Raw genomic sequence first — 20,184 nt, 5'->3', positions numbered from 1 at the left:
CTTCAAAGGTCAAACCCTATTTGGGCCTGGACTGAAGGAGATCATTTCTGACATCACTGGAGGAAAAGGTCATGCCCTTCCTCAAGACAGGTCCAACAAATTAAGGACCAAACAGTCGCCGGTCTGGAGACCTAACCAGGCTTGGAACAAGGGGAAACAGGCCAAAAAGCCTGCTGCTGCCTCTAAGACAGCATGAAGGAGCAGCCCCCGATCCGGACACGGATCTATTAGGGGGCAGACTCTCTCTCTTCGCCCAGGCTTGGGCAAGAGATGTCCAGGATCCCTGGGCATTGGAAATTGTGTCCAAGGGTTATCTTCTGGAATTCAAAACCTCTCCCCCAAAAGGGAGATTTCATCTCTCACTTTTATCTGCAAACCAGATAAAGAGAGAGGCATTCTTACATTGTGTTCAAGACCTCCTAATTATGGGAGTGATCCACCCAGTTCCGCAGGAGGAACAGGGTCAGGGCTTCTATTCAAATCTGTTTGTAGTTCCCAAGAAAGAGGGAACATTCAGACCAATCTTAGATCTCAAGATCTTAAACAAATTTCTCAGAGTTCCATCCTTCAAGATGGAGACTATTCGAACCATCCTTCCTATGATCCAGGAGGGTCAATATATGACTACTGTAGACCTAAAGGATGCTTATCTTCACATCCCGATACACAAAGATCATCATCATCGTTTTCTCAGGTTTGACTTTCTAGAAAGGCACTACCAGTTTGTGGCTCTTCCCTTCGGGTTGGCCACGGCACCAAGAATCTTTACAAAGGTTCTAGGGTCCCTTCTAGCGGTCCTAAGGCTGCGGGGTATAGCAGTAGCGCCTTACTTAGACGACATTCTGATACAGGCGTCGACTTTTCAAGTTGCCAGGTCCCACACAGACATTGTTCTGGCATTTCTGAGGTCCCATGGGTGGAAGGTGAATGAAGAAAAGAGCTCTCTATCACCTCTAACAAAAGTTTCATTCCTAGGGACTCTGATAGATTCGGTAGAAATTAAGATTTACCTAACGAAGGCCAGATTGTCAAAACTTCTGGACTCTTGCTGTGTTCTTTAGTCCACTTCTCGTCCTTCAGTGGCTCAGTGTATGGAAGTAATCGGTTTAATGGTAGCGGCAATGGACATAGTACCGTTTGCCCGTCTACATCTCAGACCGCTGCAACTTTGCATGCTCAGTCAGTGGAATGGGGATTACACAGATTTGTCCCCTCTACTAAATCTGGATCAAGAAACCAGGGATTCTCTTCTCTGGTGGCTATCTCAGGTCCATCTGTCCAAGGGGATGAGCTTCCGCAGGCCAGATTGGACTAAAGTAACGATCGATGCCAGCCTTCTGGGCTGGGGTGCAGTCTGGAACTCCCTGAAGGCTCAGGGCTCGTGGACTCAGGAGGAGGCTCTCCTTCCAATAAACATTCTGAAATTAAGAGCGATATTCAATGCTCTTCAGGCTTGGCCTCAGCTAGCTGCGGTCAGGTTCATCAGATTTTAGTCGGACAACATCACGACTGTAGCCTATATCAAACATCAGGGGGGAACAAGGAGCCCCCTGGCAATGTTGGAGGTTTCAAAGATATTTCTATGGGCAGAGGTTCACTCTTAACATCTCTCAGCTATCCATACTACAGGAGTAGAGAACTGGGAGGCGGATTTTCTAAGTCGGCAGACTTTTCATCCGAGTGGGAGTGGGAGCTCCATCCGGAGGTATTTGCCCTGCTGATTCAACTATGGGGCAAACCAGAACTGTATCTCATGGCGTCTCGTCAGAACGCCAAACTTCCTTGTTACGGGTCCAGGTCAAGGGATCCCCAGGCAGCGCTGATAGATGCTCTAGCAGCGCCCTGGTCCTTCAGCCTGGCTTATGTGTTTCCACCGTTTCCTTTGCTCCCTCGGCTGATTGCCAAGATCAAGCAGAAGAGATCTTCGGTGATTTTGATAGCTCCTGCGTGGTCACGCAGGACTTGGTACGCAGATCTGGTGGACATGTCATCCTTTCCACCATGGACTCTGCCGCTGAGGCAGGACCTTCTACTTCAAGGTCCCTTCAAACATCCAAATCTAATTTCTCTGTGTCTGACTGCTTGGAGATTGAACGCTTGATTTTATCAAAGCGTGGTTTTTCCGAGTCGGTCATTGATTCCTTAATTCAGGCTCGAAAGCCTGTCACCAGGAAAATCTATCATAAGATATGGTGTAAATATCTTCATTGGTGTGAATCCAAGGGTTACTCATGGAGTAAAGTCAGGATTCCCAGGATATTGTCTTTTCTCCAAGAAGGATTGGAGAAAGGATTGTCAGCTAGTTCCTTAAAGGGACAGATTTCTGCTCTGTCTATTCTTTTGCACAAGCGTCTGGTGGATGTTCCAGACGTTCAGGCGTTTTGTCAGGCTTTAGTTAGAATCAAGCCTGTGTTTAAACCTGTTGCTCCGCCATGGAGTTTAAATTTAGTTCTTAAAGTTCTTCAAGGGGTTCCGTTTGAACCTCTGCATTCCATAGATATCAAGCTTTTATCTTGGAAAGTTCTGTTCTTGGTAGCTATCTCTTCAGCTCGAAGAGTTTCAGAGTTATCTGCCTTACAGTGTGATTCCCCTTATCTGATCTTCCATGCAGATAAGGTAGTGTTGCGTACCAAACCTGGGTTTCTTCCTAAGGTGGTATCTAATAAGAATATCAATCAGGAGATTGTTGTTTCGTCATTGTGCCCTAATCCTTCTTCAAAGAAGGAACGTCTATTACACAATCTTGACGTGAAAGATTTTCGACAAACATCTGCATTGTTTGTTGTCTACTCTGGACAGAGGAAAGACCAAAAGGCTTCTGCAACTTCTCTTTCCTTTTGGTTAAGAAGTATAATTCGCTTAGCTTATGAGACTGCTGGCCAGCAGCCTCCTGTAAGAATTACAGCTCATTCCACTAGAGCAGTGTCTTCCACATGGGCTTTTAAAAATGAGGCTTCTGTTGAACAGATTTGTAAGGCGGCGACTTGGTCTTCGCTCCATACTTTTTCTAAATTCTACAAATTTGATACTTTTGCTTCTTCGGAGGCTATTTGTTACGGTTGCCTCCAGGCTGGCTGGAAGTTGGACCGTAGAAAAGGATGCTCCTAGCGCTCACCAACGGATCATCAGCACCGTAGACACTATAACTACTGCGTAGCCACCATAAGTAATGCAGACTCTACGAACCACCGCTGCTGGGCTGGTATCTCGCCATCTGCTCTGCGCCCTGGACCTACGACCAGGCTCCAGTAGGTGAACCTCTTCCTTCTGTAGCGTGAAGCAGGATCAGGAACAAGAGCTCTTACAAGAGCTCAGTAGCTAAGGGAGTATATAGAGCATAGCAATCCCTGTAGTGATTATAGCTGTCCCCTACAAACATGAGTCAAAGCTGCAAGTTAGAGGGTCAGAAAAGGTCTGATGTGCTGGAGCACACAGCCTGCTTTTTATTGAGGTTACATGCAAAAAAGACACTCTCAGGGGGAGGCCTAAAATCCCCAATCACACATTTGATACATTTAGATAGAGACAACACCCTTTTACAGGCCATAGTAAAATTACATTTCTTCAGCAGATAACAAGAAAACAATGCAGTCCACCTTATCAACTAGCAGTCTGATTAGACAATGGGAATGTTTTTCACTAAACTTAATTAGAGCTGATCCCAGCAAACTTGTATTTAGAATTGAACAAAATTAACTCTTAATGGCACACAATGAAAACTAATGCTTTTGTAATAGTGCTCCCTTTCTGTGGAACACTCTGCCTGTGTGGTACTGGGTTCAGTAAGCCCTATTTACTGAACCAAGTGGGAGAAAGCCAGGGACAAGTTATTTTACAGGTCTGGGGACATAGTCTTAAAGGGGCATTGTTCACCAAAGTCACAATATGTCCCCAGACGGTGCTTAAAGGGCCATACACACCCAATAAAAGTTAATATGTTTTCAGGGGCACAATCTTCCAGGGGCCATAGTCATGAGGAAGGAGGCTGGCAAATAGGCTTCTCCAAAATCCAGGGAAGCAGGGCAATTTTCCATTTAAAGGGCCAGTTACAAATAGCAGTTTGTAACACTATTTTTAGGAGAAAGGTCTTACAGGCAGTGGTGCCTTCCGTTTAAGCACCTGCCTTGTCCCTCCCTTCATCCGTGTCCTATAGCTTTGGTATTGGTATCCCACAAGTAATGGATGAATCAGTGGACTGGATACACCTTACAAGAGAAAACAAAATTTATGCTTACCTGATAAATTTATTTCTCTTGTGATGTATCCAGTCCACGGCCCGCCCTGTCATTTTAAGGCAGGTGTTTTTTTAATTTTTAAACTACAGTCACCACTGCACCCTATAGTTTCTCCTTTCTCTTGCTTGTCTTCGGTCGAATGACTGGGAGGTGGCAGTTAGGGGAGGAGCTATATAGACAGCTCTGCTGTCGGTGATCCTCTTGCAGCTTCCTGTTGGGAAGGAGAATATCCCACAAGTAATGGATGAATCCGTGGACTGGATACACCACAAGAGAAATAAATTTATTAGGTAAGCATAAATTTTGTTTTTGTTGGACTTAACTGTCCCTTTAAGACAACTCGGCATTGACCAAGAGAAGTTTAAGGACACATGACAAAATGTCTGACAGTGAGAATTAGTAGTAAGTACAACACCAATACTGCAGTATGCACTTCAACCTATATTTAAACAACTGATATTTAAAATTTGTTTCAGGAGAAAATAGAAAAAATGATAGAAAACAAAGATTATAATATATTTGTAAAGTTGTGATATGGCCCCACTTAAATAGATTTTCTACCATTATGTTGTATAGATCTGGAAGATTCATATTTAAGGGGTAATTATAACACCCACAGAGCTAACTGTACTAAATGCTTGTGCTGAATCAATAGCACATATGTAATAACCTAATCAGCTAATGTGTATCACACGAATTGTTATGTGTGCCTTTAATGATACCATACGTACAGTTAATCAGAACCATTATTTATTATTATCTGTCTAAACATTTAATATACTTTTTACAGACACGGCCAGAGCACTGAAAGATATCCGGTATTGATGTAACTGGAGTGAATAAGGGAACCTTCTTCCTGAGCACAGACATTGGAGCCTGTTATCAGCATGAACTCATATGTGTTAGGTGAGTAAAATAGATATTATGCTGACTTTAATTACTGGGAAAATAGAATAGATCACTCATTAAATAAATATAAACTATTACATTTATATCTGCATCTTTAAAAACATTTGTGTCAGTGACCGTTATAAAGAAGGAGCAACCCCCATTGGGCTGAGGAGGAGGGTAAAAAATACTACCCCCCTGTCCTTTTAGACAGACCATGTCCTACAACTGCCTAACATCACCCCCAGACCTGGTTCATTACTCAGAACACCTGCAACTCCATCTTTCCCTGCCCTGACCACGCTCATGGAACACCCATAACTACACTTATGCCTACCTTTTTCCCAAGTGCTCCCCACCCCAGAACCACCTCTGATTTGTGTTTAATTTTACAGTGAGTATTATTAAACTAAAGCAGTTTTTGGCTGTTTATATAAATCAAACAACCACACCCTCTCAAAACATCTCACACTGATGATTAGTCTGTGTTGATTAAGACATCATGTTCTCACCCAACTGGTTAAGCATGAGCCGGGCAGGGCTGTATTTGCAGTTGCTTGTGCAATGTTAAATGAGGATGGTGGATGCCACCTCTCTTGCCCTGAATACAGATGTACTTGTTCCCTCGCTGAGAACATTATCCACATGCACCTTGTTTAATGCAGCCCTATAACTTGTTTTCATCAGTGATTAAGTTTACTATGATGTAGTAATGTTTATATTCTATATCATCCTTTTAATTTTTGATTTACAGGTAAAGAAATGTAAAAATATAAAACGGAAGACATTTTATAGTATAAAAAAATGTTTTTTTTATTGAGATGGATTATATTATAAAGAATAAACTGTCTTATTTTTCTTAATTACATTTTTCTTATGTAGACAAACACGTGAATAGTTCATATCTATCCTTCACTACAGGAAGCATCAGAATGATACCGCAAACTCCAAAAATCTTAGACACTAATGTTTATTCACAAACATTGGGGATATCACAGCAGATATTTAAAGATGATGATGAATTGGCAGGAACAGGGAAGCAATCATTATGTACAGAGAGTAATTTAGTCATCAAACAAGAGGACATGTATGACTTATCTAGTTCAATGATTATCCCAGAAGATAAACCACACACATTTATTGAGTTTTCAAAATATATTAAAGAAGGGAAAAGTCTACAGTCTAACCAAATGATTCATACAAAGGAGAAACCTTTCAAATGTACAGAATGTGAGAAAAGCTTTAGATGGAAGTCTCATCTACTAGAACACCACAAAATTCACACAGGTGAGAAACCACACATATGTACTGAGTGCGACAAATGTTTTACACAAATTGATAATCTGAAAACTCATAAAAAGATTCACACAGGAGAAAAGCTTTTCACGTGTACAGGGTGTGGAAAACGTTTTACAGAAAAGAGTAAAATGAAAAATCATGAAAGGAGTCACACAGGAGAAAAGCTTTTCACATGTACAGATTGTGGAAAAAGTTTTACAGTGAAGAGTCATCTGAAAAAGCATGAAAGGAGTCACACAGGAGAAAAGCCTTTCATGTGTACAGATTGTGGGAAATGTTTTACCGAAAAAAGTAATCTGAAAAATCATGAAAGGATTCACACAGGGGAAAAACCTTTCACGTGTACAGAGTGTGGAAAATGTTTTACACAAATAAATAATCTGAAAACTCATAAAAAGATTCACACAGGAAAAAAGCCTTTCACATGTACAGAGTGTGGAAAATGTTTTACACAAAAGAGTGAACTGAAATATCATGAGAGGATTCACACAGGAGAAAAGCCTTTCATATGTACAGAGTGTGGAAAAAGTTTTACACGAAAGAGTGATATGAAAAGTCATGAAAGGATTCACACAGGAGAAAAGCCTTTCACATGTACAGAGTGTGGAAAAAGTTTTACACGAAAGAGTGATATGAAAAATCATGAAAGGAGTCACACAGGAGAAAAGTATTTTACATGTACAGAGTGTGGAAAAAGTTTTACACTAAAGGGTGATCTGAAAAAGCATGAAAGGATTCACACAGGAGAAAAGCCTTTCACGTGTACAGAGTGTGGAAAACGTTTTACACAAATAATTAGTCTGAAATATCATGAAAGGATTCATACAGGAGAAAAGCCTTTCACATGTACAGAGTGTGGAAAAAGTTTTACACGAAAGAGTGATATGAAAAATCATGAAAGGAGTCACACAGGAGAAAAGTCTTTTACATGTACAGAGTGTGGAAAATGTTTTACACAAAAGAGTGAACTGAAATATCATGAGAGGATTCACACAGGAGAAAAGCCTTTCACATGTACAGAGTGTGGAAAAAGTTATATACTAAAGAGTCGTCTGAAAAGTCATGAAAGGATTCACACAGGAGAAAAGCCATTCACATGTACAGAGTGTGGAAAAAGTTTTACACGAAAGAGTGATATGAAAAATCATGAAAGAATTCACACAGGAGAAAAGCCATTCACATGTACAGAGTGTGGAAAAAGTTTTACACTAAAGGTTGATCTGAAAAAGCATGAAAGGATTCACACAGGAGAAAAGCCATTCACATGTACAGAGTGTGGAAAAAGTTTTACACTAAAGGGTGATCTGAAAAAGCATGAAAGGATTCACACAGGAGAAAAGCCGTTCACATGTACAGAGTGTGGAAAAAGTTTTACACTAAAGGGTGATCTGAAAAAGCATGAAAGGATTCACACAGGAGAAAAGCCTTTCACATGTACAGAGTGTGGAAAAAGTTTTACACTAAAGGGTGATCTGAAAAAGCATGAAAGGATTCACACAGGAGAAAAGCCTTTCACATGTACAGAGTGTGGAAAAAGTTTTACACTAAAGTGTTATCTGAAAAAGCATGAAAGGAGTCACATGTACAGAGTGTGGCAAACGTTTTACACGAATAGATAATAAAGTAGGATTGCCACCTTTTGCCCAGCCGATTTCCTGACACTTTGCAAATGGCCGTGGTTGAGGGTGTTGCTAGGGGTGTGGCCTTAAAATATATTTTACAATTTTTTGGTCTGCCAGTAAAGGATTGAGTGTTATAATGTTTAATTTAATACACACACAACAACAATAGCTAGATATAGTCAGATATATACAGTTTGGTAGACAGAATGACAGAAAGGTATATACTTAAACAGATAAAAGGATAAAGACATATATATATATATATATATATATATATATATATAAATATTATACACATTAGTAGATACAGACATATAAACAGATGGATAGAAAATGGATAGGCATAAAGGGACAGACAGATATATAAATAGATACAGACTAGTAGATAGTTACTAACATATAAACAGACCTGTGGCGTCGCTAGGGGAGTACAGACCGCACCCGGTTGACACCCTCCAAAAGGTGACACCACCACATTTAATTTAACATTCATTAATCATGACACCGTTAATTAATCATGAGTCCTCCATGCTATGGCAGATGCAGGAGGTGTTCAGCACAGAGGCAGGGGCCAGGGTTTCCCTAACTAAGCATCATGCTTGAGATTAAGTGGGTGCTAGAGTGGTCCTGAACATCTCACTGGATTATCTCTAATTGCCAGCTACTGACTGAAGCCCGTTTGTGATGCACATGGATGGTTTATTTGTGGTTGTGCTTGAGTGATATGGAAATAAAGGGATCTGGTGCCAGAAGTGAGCAACAGCATAGTGCTGGCCGAGGTACGAGCAGCTTCGAGTCAGCTCCGGTGTGACAGCTAGGGAGCACCACACATAACCAGGTGCACTGCAGCTGAGCTGACAAGTAAGCAACTTCCATCCCTGTCTGTCGCTGTACAGTTATGACAGTGAGCGCTAACTGCGTGCACTGCGCCACTTATTATGTTAGTGCTACAGATAGACGAGCCCTTCAGCACAAGTGTTCTGAATTGTGACATATTTGGGTTATTTATTTTAAGCCCAAATTTTATGCTATGGTGCTTGTTTATTAGGAAATGGCATTTGCTATATATATTGTGGATGATCAGAATATGGCATAACTATAAACATATGATGGATTCGTTATGTACTTGAGTTGTCAAGGGCTGAGCTGCAGCAATCAATTCATCTCTTGCAGGAATGTTGTGTTCCCCCCTTTCAGTTGTGTTTCCCCCCTCCTTTCAGTGGTCTGTCTTCCCCTCTGCCCACACACACACATATATATATATATATATATGTTTGTGTATGTAAATATATATATATATATATATATATATATATATACATTACTTGTGTGGGGGTTGACACCATGATTTACCACACCGGGTTATTCCAAGCCTAGTGACGCCACTGCAACAGACAGATATAGAGACATAATAGACAGAGAACAATACAAATAGACAGAGATAAATAAACAGATAGGTATACAGAAAGATGAGCAGAAAGAGTCATATAAGGAAGATTTAAACCGAACTTGATGACAAAACATTTTATGTTAACAAAGAAATGCATTAAAAAATTATGTAGATGCTGAGACATTTTTATTAGGTGGCCAACAACGAAGTTGCAGGACAACCTATTGTTAATATCAGAATTATTATTTCTTTCATGTAATTAGCAAGAGTCCATGAGCTAGTGACGTATGGGATATACATTCCTACCAGGAGGGGCAAAGTTTCCCAAACCTCAACATGCCTACCAATACACCCCTCACCACACCCACAATTCAGTTTTACAAACTTTGCCTCCCATGGAGGTGGTGAAGTAAGTTTGTGCTAGATTCTACGTTGATATGCGCTTCGCAGCAGGCTGAAGCCCGGTTTTCCTCTCAGAGTGCAGTGAATGTCAGAGGGATGTGAAGAGAGTATTGCCTATTTGAATACCATGGTCTTCCTCTAGGGGATCTATTTCATAGGTTCTCTGTTATCGGTCGTAGAGATTTCTTCTCCTACCTCCCTTTTCAGATCGACGATATACTCTTATATACCATTACCTCTACTGATTCTCGTTTCAGTACTGGTTTGGCTATCTACTATATGTAGATGAGTGTCTTAGGGTAAGTAAGTCTTATTTCTATTTATGACACTCAAAGCTATGGTTGGGCACTTTATATGTAAAGTTCTAAATATATGTGTTTAAACTTATATTTGCCATGATTCAGGATAATCAGTATTCCTTCATTCAGACTGTCAGTTTCATTTTTTTTGGGAAAATGCATATAATTTTTTTTTTTCTTACCTTAAAATTTTCAATTGACTTTTTTTTTTCAAAAATTGCGGGCTGTTAGGCTCGCGGGTGCAGAAAATGCTTCTATTTATTGCGTCATTCTTGGCACGAGACTTTTTTGGCGCAAAATTTTCGTCATTTGCGGCGTCATAGTTGGCGCCGGAAGTTTTCACGTAATTACGTCATTTTTTTGACATATGTGTATTGCGGACGTTTTTTTTTTTACGCCAGAAAATATGGGCGTTATTCTTGGCACCAAAATATGTGGGCGTCATACTTGGCGCTACTTTTATTCACATTATTTCAGTCTCACTTTTTAGTTGCTTCTGGTTTTCTAGAGGCTTGTTTCATTTTGCATTTTTTCCCATTCCTGAAACTGCCATTTAAGGAATTTGATAATTTTGCTTTATATGTTGTTTTTTCTTTTACATATTGCAAGATGTCACTACCTGATCCTGGATTAGAATCTACTTCTGGAAAAGCGCTGCCTGATGTCAGTTCTACCAAAGCTAAGTGCATTTGTTGTAAACTTTTGGTAACTGTTCCTCCAGCTGTAGTTTGTGTTAGTTGTCATGATAAGCTATCCAACGCTGATAATATTTCCATTAGTAATAATCCATTACCTGTTGTTGTTCCTTCAACATCTAATGTTCAGGATGTTCCTGTTAATGTTAAAGAATTTGTTTCTAATTCTATTCGGAAGGCTAAGTCTGTTATTCCTCCTTCTAGTAAACGTAAGAGGTCTTTTAAAACTTCTCATATTTCAGATGAATTTTTAAATGACCGCCATCATTCTGACTTATCTATTTCTGATGAGGATCTATCTGGTTCAGAAGATTCTGCCTCAGATATTGACAGTGATAAATCTTCATATTTGTTTAAGATGGAGTTTATTCGTTCTCTACTTAAAGAAGTGTTGATTGCATTAGATATGGAGGAGTCTAGTCCTCTTGATACTAAAACTACTAAGCGTTTAAATTCAGTTTTTAAACCTCATGTAGTTATTCCAGAAGTTTTTCCAGTTCCTGATGCTATTTCAGAAGTAATTTCTAGGGAATGGAATAGTCTGGGTACTTCATTTACTCCTTCACCAAGGTTTAAGAAATTGTACCCTTTGCCATCTGATAGATTAGAGTTTTGGGAAAAAATCCCCAAAGTTGATGGGGCTGTCTCTACTCTTGCTAAACGTACTACTATTCCTACGGCAGATAGTACTTCCTTTAAGGATCCTTTAGATAGGAAGCTGGAATCCTTTCAAAGGAAGGCTTATTTATGTCCAGGTAATCTTCTTAGACCTGCTATTTCTTTGGCTGATGTTGCTGCAGCTTCCACTTTCTGGTTGGAGGCTTTAGCGCAACAAGTATCAGACCATAATGCTTATAGCATTGTTAAACTTCTTCAACATGCTAATAACTTTGTCTGTGATGCCATTTTTTATATCATTAGAATTGATGTCAGGTATATGTCTTTAGCTATTTTAGCTAGAAGAGCTTTATGGCTTAAATCTTGGAATGCAGATATGACTTCTAAGTAAACATTGCTTTCTCTTTCTTTCCAAGGTAATAAATTATTTGGTTCACAGTTGGATTCAATAATTTCAACTGTTACTGGGGGGAAGGGAGCCTTTTTGCCTCAGGACAAAAAATCTAAAGGTAAATATAGGGCTGCTAATCGTTTTTGTTCCTTTCGTCAGAATAAGGAACAGAAGCCTGACCCTTCCCCTAAGGGAACAGTTTCCGTTTGGAAACCTTCTCCAGTCTGGAATAAATCCAAGCCTTTTAGTAAGTCAAAACCAGCTCCTAAATCCGCATGAAGGTACGGCCCTCATTCCAGCACAGCTGGTAGGGGCAGGTTACGATTTTTCAGCGATGTTTGGATCAATTCGATTCACAGTCTTTGGATTCAGAACATTGTTTCACAAGGGTACAGAATAGGTTTCAAGGTAAGGCCACCTGTGAGAAGATTTTTTTCTCTCACGCATTCCAGTAAACCCAGTAAAGGCGCAGGCGTTTCTGAAATGTGTTTGAGACCTAGAGTCGGCTGGGGTAATTGTGCCAGTTCCAGTTCTGGAACGGAGTCTGGGGTTTTACTCAAATCTTTTCATTGTACCAAAGAAGGAGAATTCCTTCAGACCAGTTCTGGATCTAAAAATATTGAATCGTTATGTAAGGATACCAACATTCAAAATGGTGACTATAAGGACTATTCTGCCTTTTGTTCAGCAAGGACATTATATGTCTACAATAGACTTACAGGATGCATATCTTCATATTTCAATTCATCCAGATCACTATCAGTTCCTGAGATTCTCTTTTCTAGACAAGCATTACCAGTTTGTTGCTCTTCCGTTTGGCCTAGCAACAGCTCCAAGGATCTTTTCAAAGTTTCTCGGTGCCCTTCTCTCTGTAATCAGAGAACAGGGTATTGCGGTATTTCCTTATTTGGACGATATCTTGGTACTTGCTCAGTCTTTACATTCTGCAGAATCTCATACGAATCAACTTGTTTTGTTTCTTCAAAGACATGGTTGGAGGATCAATTTACCAAAGAGTTCCTTGATTCCTCAGACAAAGGTAACCTTTTTGGGTTTCCAAATAGATTCAGTGTCCATGACTTTGTCTCTAACAGAAAAGAGATGTCTGAAATTGGTTTCAGCTTGTCGAAACCTTCAGTCTCAATCGTTCCCTTCGGTAGCTTTGTGCATGGACATTCTAGGTCTCATGACTGCTGCATCGGACGCGATCCCTTTTGCTCGTTTTCACATGAGACCTCTCCAGCTTTGTATGCTGAATCAATGGTGCAGGGATTATACAAAGGTATCACAATTAATATCCTTAAATCCCAATGTTCGATCTTCTCTGACTTGGTGGTTGGATCACCATCGTTTAATTCAAGAGGCCTCTTTTGTTCGTCCAACCTGGACTGTGATCTCAACAGATGCGAGTCTTTCAGGTGGGGGAGCTGTATGGGGATCTCTGACAGCGCAGGGGGTTTGGGAATCTCAGGAGGCGAGATTACCAATCAACATTTTGGAACTCCGTGCGATTTTCAGAGCTCTTCAGTTCTGGCCTCTTCTGAAGAGAGAATCATTTATTTGTTTTCAGACAGACAATATCACAACCGTGGCATATGTCAATCATCAAGGAGGGGCTCACAATCCCCAAGCTATGAAAGAAGTATCTTGGATAATTGTATGGGCGGAATCCAGCTCTTGTCTAATCTCTGCGGTTCACATCCCAGGTATAGACAATTGGGAAGCGGATTATCTCAGCCGCCAGACGCTACTTCCGGGCGAATGGTCTCTTCACTCAGAGGTATTTCTTCAGATTGTTCAAATCTGGGGACTTCCAGAAATAGATCTGATGGCCTCTCATCTAAACAAGAAACTTCCCAGGTATCTGTCCAGATCCAGGGATCCTCAGGCGGAAGCAGTGGACGCGTTGTCGCTTCCTTGGAATTATCATCCTGCTTATATCTTTCCGCCTCTAGTTCTTCTTCCAAAAGTGATTTCCAAAATCCTAATGGAGCATTCGTTTGTACTGCTGGTGGCTCCAGCATGGCCTCACAAGTTTTGGTATGCGGATCTCGTTCGGATTGCCAGTTGCCAACCTTGGACACTTCCGTTAAGGCCAGACCTTGTATCTCAAGGCCCATTTTTCCATCAGGATCTCAAATCATTAAATTTGAAGGTATGGAGATTGAACGCTTGATACTTAGTCATAGAGGTTTCTCTGACTCAGTGATTAATACTATGTTACAGGCTCGTAAATCTGTGTCTAGGAAGATTTATTACCGAGTCTGGAAGACTTACATTTCTTGGTGTTCTTCTCATAAATTCTCTTGGCATTCTTTTAGAATTCCTAGAATGTTACAGTTTCTTCAGGATGGTTTGGATAAGGGTTTGTCTGCAAGCTCCTTGAAAGGACAAATCTCTGCTCTTTCTGTTCTTTTTCACAGAAAGATTGCTAATCTTCCTGATATTCATTGTTTTGTACAGGCTTTGGTTCGTATCAAGCCTGTCATTAAGTCAATCTCTCCTCCTTGGAGTCTTAATTTGGTTCTGAGGGCTTTACAGGCTCCTCCGTTTGAACCTATGCATTCTCTGGATATTAAATTACTTTCTTGGAAAGTTTTGTTTCTTTTGGCCATCTCTTCTGCTAGAAGAGTTTCTGAGTTATCTGCTCTTTCTTGTGAATCTCCTTTTCTGATTTTTCATCAGGATAAGGCTGTGTTGTGGACTTCATTTAAATTTTTACCTAAAGTTGTGAATTCTAACATTAGTAGAGAAATTGTTGTCCCTTCATTGTGTCCTAATCCTAAGAATTCTCTGGAGAGATCTTTACATTCTTTTGATGTAGTAAGAGATTTGAAATATTATGCTGAAGCTACTAAAGGTTTCAGAAAGACTTCTAGTCTATTTGTTATCTTTTCTGGTTCCAAGAAAGGTCAGAAGGCTTCTGCAATTTCATTGGCATCTTGGTTAAAATCTTTGATTCATCATGCTTATGTAGAGTCGGGTAAATCCCTGCCTCAAAGGATTACGGCTCATTCTACTAGGTCAGTTTCTACTTCCTGGGCTTTTAGGAATGAAGCTTCTGTTGATCAGATTTGCAAAGCAGCAACTTGGTCTTCTTTGCATACTTTTACTAAATTCTACCATTTTGATGTTTTTTCTTCTTCAGAAGCAGTTTTTGGTAGAAAAGTACTTCAGGCAGCTGTTTCAGTTTGATTCTTCTGCTTATTATTTTAAATTTTTTTGATTTGGTTTGTGGATTATTTTTTCAGCGGAATTGGCTGTCTTTATTTTATCCCTCCCTCTCTAGTGACTCTTGCGTGGAAGTTCCACATCTTGGGTATCTGCTATCCCATACGTCACTAGCTCATGGACTCTTGCTAATTACATGAAAGAAAAAAGAATTAGCCAACTTAAGAGCCTTAATTCTATCCACAATTTATGTAAGAACTTACCTGATAAATTCATTTCTTTCATATTAGCAAGAGTCCATGAGGCCCACCCTTTTTGTGGTGGTTATGATTTTTTGTATAAAGCACAATTATTCAAATTCCTTATTTTTTGATGCTTTCGCTCCTTTCTTATCACCCCACTTCTTGGCTATTCATTAAACTGAATTGTGGGTGTGGTGAGGGGTGTATTTATAGGCATTTTGAGGTTTGGGAAATTTTGCCCCTCCTGGTAGGAATGTATATCCCATACGTCACTAGCTCATGGACTCTTGCTAATATGAAAGAAATGAATTTATCAGGTAAGTTCTTACATAAATTATGTTTTTATTGAAATCGGGTATCACAAAACACCAAATATTTACACACAAATAAACTTTATATACACAGTGTACAAACCTTTTTACAATTATCCTAAAGAGGACAAACTCTCTAAATAGAAGCATCAAAAAGAATCCTATTGTAAATAATACTTTCTAATCCCAGTTATAAAAGCCTCAGATTGGAAGTGCTCTCCTGCTGTCCTTTGTTCCTCTATATATGTGTGCCTCAGTTTCTCTCATATCAATGTGATAGAATACAAACACCACACAGGAATATACAGATCTTTCCTCATACTGACCAGTTTACACAACCATTCACCACCAAAGCACCCCCAGTGTTGTTTATTAATATGCCAGTATTAGGAGTTGTACATTTGTTTTACATAGGGGAGGAAATAATTATTTTTACGGAATAAAGGAGTCTTTATATGAATAGAGTGTTAGAGAATTATATAAACAAGAACATCAGTCTCAAATTATTGACATCTGGGAGATATATTTAATGTGCACATCATGTGGATAAACCTTTTCTTATAGCAATAGATGCTTTGCATTGTACATGTTATATACCAGAGGAATTACTGAGGGGAACTGATTTTATTTCATGAGACACAATATCAGTAACCGGTACATACGTGATCATAATCAGTTTAATTTAAACGGCTACTATAACCTACATGTATACTGGGTATGTAATATGTGTGTCATGTGATCATAATCAGTTTAATTTAAATGGCTACTATAACCTACATGTATACTGGGTATGTAATATGTGTTTCATGTGATCATAATCGGTTTAATTTAAATGGCTACTATAACCTACATGTATACTGGGTATGTAATATGTGTGTCATGTGATCATAATCAGTTTAATTTAAATGGCTACTATAGCCTACATGTATACTGGGTATGTAATATGTGTGTCATGTTCTGTAACTTGATATTATGTCTGTTAGATGTTTTCATGTTAGTCAGAAGCCACAAGAACTGATAATAGCACATACTGTATATATAAAGGGAACATTATATGTCTGATAAATCCCTTTGTATCAAGAGCACAAGTGTTAGGTATATTTATACCATTGTGTGCATATATCATGTAATGCTGCTGTTTACTATATAATGATATACAATGGTTTTCATGCAAATAAAAAGTGATTGTAATCCAGACCAGTATTTTGTGTTTTTTGTCTAATTAAAAACGCAATATCACAGAATAAAAAGGAAAACATCATCAAAGACAGAAAACAAATCTCACAGTGAAAGTTAAACGCTGATAACTCAGATAGAGCAGCAATTTTACCCAACTTTCCAATTTACTTCTATTTAATTTTCTATCCTTTGTTATAGAGTAAACCTAGGAGGCTGATATTATATGAGCTTAGGGGCGTGCACGTGTATTTAGCACTCTGTGCAGCAGTGTTTGTAACTATATATAACAATGCTATAAAATTTTTTGCAAACTCTGCTGTCTGAAGATACGTGCACGCTCCTGAGTTCACCTAGGATTACTCTTTAACAAAGCATACTAAGAGAACTAAGCACAATTGATAATAAGTAAATTGGAAAGTTTTTTTAAATGTCATGTTCTATCCAATACATTTAAGTTTAATTTTGACTTTACTGCCCTTTAACAGTACATAAAACAATATCAAATTAACCCCTGCCTTACACCAACCCAGATTATTAATCACCAGCAAGACTTTATACACAGACATTTTCTGTTACTTAAATTATACAATGACAGTTTGTTGAATCCAACTAGTGAGCCTTTCGTGATTGGACGCTAGATGCAGCCCAGATCATGATGTCATCAGTGGGCTGAGCTTGGCAGCTAGTTCAAAGTGGCCAGAAACAGTATTCATTTTAAAATAATTTTCTTCCTCAAGATATGACGAGTCCACGGATTTCATCCTTACTCGTGGGATTTATCCTCCTGCTAACAGGAAGTGGCAAAGAGTACCACAGCAGAGCTGTATATATAGCTCCTCCCTTCCCTCCACCCCCAGTCATTCTCTTTGCCTGTGTTAGTGATAGGAAGAGGTAACGTGAGGTGTTAGTTTTAGTTTCTACAATCAAGATATTTTTTGTTTTAAAATGGTACCGGTGTGTACTATTTTTTCCTCAGGAGAAATTATCAGTCTGGATTCCCAAGAGGAAGGAAGAGATCCTTTTTTTCTCCCATGAGGTTTATGATCTTAGCAGACGTTACTAAGATCCATTCTGGTTCCCACAGAGTTCTGAAGGTAGTGCAAGAGAAATCTTCAGTGTGGAGACCAGTGTCATGCTACAAGCAGCATTGAGGTATGTTCAGTCTTTTATTTTCTGAGGAGACCGGTTATATCAGAAATGGCTGACATTATTCCCTGTAGGGGAAGGGGTAAGCAGTAGACATATAGGGACTATGGGTTACTGATCTTACTGGTGCATACATAATAATTTTGGTATGTAAGTTTATTAATGCTGATACATAACAAATAGATGACGCTTCAAGCAGCATCCGTGGCTCATGATGCTGAACTGGAAGTGAAACCGGCAATGAAGAAAATCCAAAGTCTCCTAGGAAACGGAGTGCCGTAGCTGTGGCGAAACCAAGCCACCGAGTACAATCGGCAAGAGAAACAGGAAGGCAGGCACTACATAGGAACATCCAATAAAAAAATATCCTTTAATGAAAAAATCATTTAAAAAGTCAAAAACAGCAACAGACGCTGTGAGCACAAAAACAGCAAAAGCAGGAGGACAAACTGACACAATTGTCTGACTAGTTTCGCGCCCCCTGACGGCGCTTATTCATAGACACTTGGTATGTGTTAGGAGACTTCAATAAAGAGGGAGCTGACATTCGATTGGCTATTGAATGCATTACACATTAACAAGAAACAGGTGCTTCTTTGTGAAAACCTCTAAGAAACGACCTTATTTACATACACAATAATATGTTAAAAACAAAATGAACCCAAGTTACACAATATGATACAAAATGCCATGATAAACATAGAACAGTTACTAAAATTAGAATTAGTGCATAATTATTCATTTATACCACAAAAAGAATATATGTGAAAATTGTTATTCAGAACCACAGAGTGTGAACCTGAATAAAACATAAACACAATGCTAGTAAAAGAAAATGCGTGTAAGGATACATGGATGAATGGAACACCGAGGATGCAAGTAAGCAGGATATGAATATAGATACTGTTCTAGATATCAATAAAAAAATTAATATCACACTCACGATTCATACCAGATGGGGAGCGTGTTTGTAATTTAAGTATCCAGAATAATTCTTTCTTCTCCAGTATTTTAAATTTATTGCCGCTTCTGATGGAAGTGGTGGCCATATCTATGGTTTTTATGTTCATATTTGCTACATTCAGGGCCGGCGCTTGCATACAGGCAAGTTAGGCAAATGCCTTAGGGCGCTTCAGCAGGTGGGGGCAAACTTGGAGCAGCAAGTGACTATGCTACAGCAGCAGCATCATTGCATTTTTTTTCTTTTTCATTAAACTGCTGTGCACTTTTTATTTATGGGCAATGTACCTTCCGTACGCCCCTCCCCACACACACACATGCTGGCTCTCTCATTACTTCAACCATGCTGCTACACAGTCCTGAGTTCAGCCCCGGTCACATTCCTCATAATCACACTGCATAAGGAAGAGACCGGAGAGAAAGGGGGAGGAGCGTGATGAACAAGCAGCCAGCAGTAACACGGAGCAGCAGAAGCTTTCAACAGGTAGGCTAGGCTGGTAGCAAAAAGATCTTGCTGAACTGTTTTAATGATCAATCATGTGTGGATTGTTCAGCAGAGGGGGAGCAAAAGTAACTTGCATTAACTCTATGACTGCCAGGCAGGACTGCATGTCATTCCGTTACTGTACTGTCTTGTTCAAAGATTAGCTGCACTGTGCACAAGTGACCAGGTGAAATAAGGTAACAGATATTACCTACCTTAAGTTTTAAATAATTTGACAATCATGTCCATATTTTATGAAATGTCAGTTCTGTTAGCTCTTTAAATAGTTCATAACCACATGCTTGTTAAAAATGCAAAGAGGAATGTGTTGCATGTTGTTTTGCATTTGAAAAACTCATTAATAAAACTTAAACATTGTTTTTTTTAAGGCAAATCAGCCATATCTGGCTCCTGGAAAGTGTTTCTTGCTCCTCATTATGACTATTGGCTATTACATTTTAAATGCAGTTGTTAGCCCCCTCTTAAGGCATTAGTGGGCAGGAGACATGCTGGTGTCTGATATATGGACCCCAGCAGATATTCAGATTCCTTATTCTACTCTCCTGTCTGACCCCTACTAAGCCACTGGAGGGTATTTTTTTCTAATACCCCATGCCCACCAAATAAACACCTGACTCTCCTGTCTGGATCTGCTTTGATCCTATATTTTCCCCACTCCCAAATAGTATTTCAGTAAGAACTACAAAGTCAAAATCTGTATCTGACATGAAAGACACTAGGCTGCTAGAGTGGTACTAAGATTGAATCCACTCTGGCAGACAAGGGGTTATACATGATGTTTATATAAACCTCATTCCTTTAGTTTAGTTGGTTTGGTATTTCATCATCAGC

General features: G+C 39.4%; 1 protein-coding gene across 1 annotated transcript in view; it reads left to right on the top strand.

The window, feature by feature from the left end:
* Positions 1 to 5,024: 5,024 nt before the first annotated feature.
* LOC128659775 (zinc finger protein 585A-like) overlaps positions 5,025 to 20,184 on the top strand; it is a 270,630-nt gene continuing 255,470 nt past the window's right edge. The window contains exons 1-2 of the mRNA XM_053713350.1: positions 5,025 to 5,141; positions 6,006 to 7,971. Coding sequence (XP_053569325.1) covers positions 5,123 to 5,141; positions 6,006 to 7,971 — 1,985 coding nt within the window. The 5' untranslated portion in view covers positions 5,025 to 5,122. The remainder of the gene's footprint in view (positions 5,142 to 6,005; positions 7,972 to 20,184) is intronic.

The sequence above is a fragment of the Bombina bombina genome, chromosome 5 (genome assembly GCF_027579735.1).
Source record: "Bombina bombina isolate aBomBom1 chromosome 5, aBomBom1.pri, whole genome shotgun sequence".
In the NCBI taxonomy this organism is placed as follows: Eukaryota; Metazoa; Chordata; class Amphibia; order Anura; family Bombinatoridae; genus Bombina; species Bombina bombina.
Note: the sequence above shows the minus strand (reverse complement) of the source record. Positions and strands in the feature narration are given on the sequence as shown.